This window comes from Cibotium barometz, chromosome 54, assembly GCF_041138505.1.
Source record: "Cibotium barometz isolate CiBa-2024 chromosome 54, ASM4113850v1, whole genome shotgun sequence".
In the NCBI taxonomy this organism is placed as follows: Eukaryota; Viridiplantae; Streptophyta; class Polypodiopsida; order Cyatheales; family Cibotiaceae; genus Cibotium; species Cibotium barometz.
This window is the reverse complement of record NC_141099.1, coordinates 37,091,028-37,093,721: the sequence shown is the minus strand read 5'-3', so window position 1 is coordinate 37,093,721 and position 2,694 is coordinate 37,091,028. Positions and strand designations below refer to the sequence as shown.

The following is a 2,694-nucleotide window of genomic DNA, read 5'->3' as shown; positions in this document are numbered from 1 at the left end:
CTTCACTATCCATTATCCTATATAGTTAATTTTGAGGGTCAAGCTAGTTATGGCCTCAAGTCTATATGGCTTATCCTATTTAGTTAATTTTTGAAGGTCAAGCTAGTTTATGGCCTTCAATCTAAGGTTAAGGGTAGGCCTTCAAATTTCAGCCTTAGTGGCGCCGACCACCCCGGTGTTCTTAATGACTTTCTGGTGAAGAGTGTGAACTTAAAAAAAAAAATCGAGACTTTTGCTGAAATGCATTTTTAAGAAAGGCTTTATTTAAAAGGTACTTTTTTAACGGCATCCGGAAAAGGTCATCTTGCTCTTTAATTGTATGTACTACGCGGAGTCTGGTCTTTCTTCAAGTTGATGTTCGAAAGGCACTAATGGGCTTTTCACTACTGCACGAGTCCTTGAATACTCTGATCATTCCGCCCTTTTTGCTGTGCGTGATCGAGATCCCAATCTAGAGCCTGGTTTCTTGAGACTCGGTGAGTGCTGTCCCAGCGAGAGAGAGAGAGACAGACAGACAGACAGACACACAAGAGATATGGCGAGAAGCTCTACCTCGGTACCCTTTTCGACTACTGCCGAAGATGGGATCAACACCGCGCCAGGCAACGAGCCACAGACTGCTCGTAGGAAGAAAGATGCCGTCTTTGAGGATTACCACGCACGGCTGAAGAACGTGAAGATCATGGCCTTCATCACAAATTGTTTCTACAGCTTGAACTGGTTCTTGGGGTTCTGTGCGCTCACATGGGCGTCGGCCGTGATCTTGGGCGGGCTGGTTACTTCATTGAATGAGCATGATTACTACTCTGTGACGGCCTTGCTGTTGCTGGAGGCACTGCGGCTTGCTGCAGCTACACTCTTCGGCAATTTCGTCACTCGGAAGCTCATCTACGGCAGCGCCGACCCCAAGAAGTTGGTGTATAATGATGGTCTCTGGCAGAGCGTCCTGGCGGCAGCCCGGATCATGGACCAAGCCGTTCAGTTGATCGTAATTGCCATCAGCATACTTGTCCCCATACGTCGCTTGCAAGATCTGAAGGTTCTGCATGCGCGCCCGTCAGATTTGCAAGAGGGTTTCGATGGGTTGAACACCTCTCTCTTCATCTTCTATGTGCTGGTGCTGGTGAACGCCGTCATTGCTGCCGTAGCAGTTCTGTTCTCAAAAACGTTCATTCTCTTATTTGTCACGTCCTCCAGCCTGCGCAAAGTCTACGAGAAGATGGTGTGGAAGGGCATGGACGAGGGGCTGCTTCACTCCACCAATCTCGACTTGCTGGCTTTTTCTTTCCAATTGCAAGCGGAGGAGTACAGGAGAAATTCTCGGGCTCTGGTAGTGGACCAGCTCTATGGTGATATGATCGATTATCTGTATTGCCACCCCCACGGCAAAGGGTTCGAGGCTGCCAGTGTTGCCTTGGAATCCGGGGACACCTTTGAGAGAGAGGCGGCGGCCAACGTGGTGGGACTGTGGGCGGCGCGGGAGGATTATCTTGAGGATGAGGGAAAGAAACCCTGGCGGCTGGAGAGAAAACTATTGGCGAAGCTGGCGGAGGCGCTGGGCAATAAGGGGACCGGGCGGGCGGCCACCTCGAGCTTCGAACAGTTGGCCAAGAAGGATCCGGAGGGCATGTTGGGCGTAAAGAGCGAGCGCGGGGAGAAACTGGCGGACGTTGTGATGGACCGGATCGACGATGCGGTTGCGGCCGGGAAGCACGACAAGTCCCTGGTGTTCATCAAGATCCTGATCAATCTGCTGCCTTGGCCGGTCCTAGGCGATGACGAGGAGAGGCTGAACATCAGCTACTGCACGGGGAGCAAGCTGCAAAAGCTCGAGGAAAACCTGCGGGCCATCATTCGCTGCGAAGATAGCTGGAAGAGGACGCAAGCCGTCGCCGGCTACGCCCTCCAGCTCATGAACCCTACAGATATCACCGAGATTCGGACATGCCTGCTGCGCCCGCCTTACAACAGTCGGCGGGACCAGCATATCCTGCCGGACGAAGTAGACTACGTGAAAGCCCTGTTAAGAGGGTCCCCAGCAAGCTGGAGTCCTGCGGTTAAACCTCGAGCCCCCAAAGAAACTCAGGAACGCCGAGGACTCAAAGAAATTTTGAGGAGCAGGTGCACCAGCTACACCGCAGCCTCTCTGACCATCCTCATAGTCGGTTTCTCGGTCTGGCTCATCCTCCGCCATGTCCATAATTTTTGAAGGCCTAATTCACTGTTTCCTTACTTCACTCGGCTCCTGGTTTTGTATTAAATAAAGGGCCGGTAGCCTGTAGGACGTTACTAGTGCGTGTTCAATATACCAGTGGCATGACCGGTTCCTCACGAGCAAGAGTAATCTTGCGTGTATAAAAATAAATGGCTCATCCTTGTCCCCCAATTAGTATAATGGAGAGGCCCACAAGGTTACTCATTCAAGCCCCCATTGTACAAGCTTTGACACGCATGGGTTGTGTTGCACTTTATAATGTACAAAGTGAAATTGATCTCTCTCTCTCTCAAAAACACACACACATAGTACAACCTTTTAAAATGTCTCTAATTACGCATGTAGCTTGCAATAGCCACATTCTGATATGTACACTAGATCGCGTTGTAGATGATCTCTCAACCAACACACACATACATACTCACGCACAAACACACACTCACAAAGTGAATGTGTGTGTATTAATAAAATATTTTTTT

General features: G+C 50.1%; 1 protein-coding gene across 1 annotated transcript; it reads left to right on the top strand.

The window, feature by feature from the left end:
- Positions 1-211: 211 nt before the first annotated feature.
- On the top strand, positions 212-2,452 carry LOC147608110 (uncharacterized). Its single transcript, XM_086789752.1, has one exon. The coding sequence runs from the start codon at positions 536-538 to the stop codon at positions 2,207-2,209; it is 1,674 nt and encodes a 557-aa protein (XP_086645878.1). The 5' UTR covers positions 212-535; the 3' UTR covers positions 2,210-2,452.
- The last annotated feature ends 242 nt before the right edge of the window (positions 2,453-2,694 follow it).

Excerpts from the sequence above, each read along its gene's own strand:
- LOC147608110 (XM_086789752.1), top strand. The coding sequence starts at position 536 with ATGGCGAGAAGCTCTACCTCGGTACCCTTTTCGACTACTGCCGAAGAT.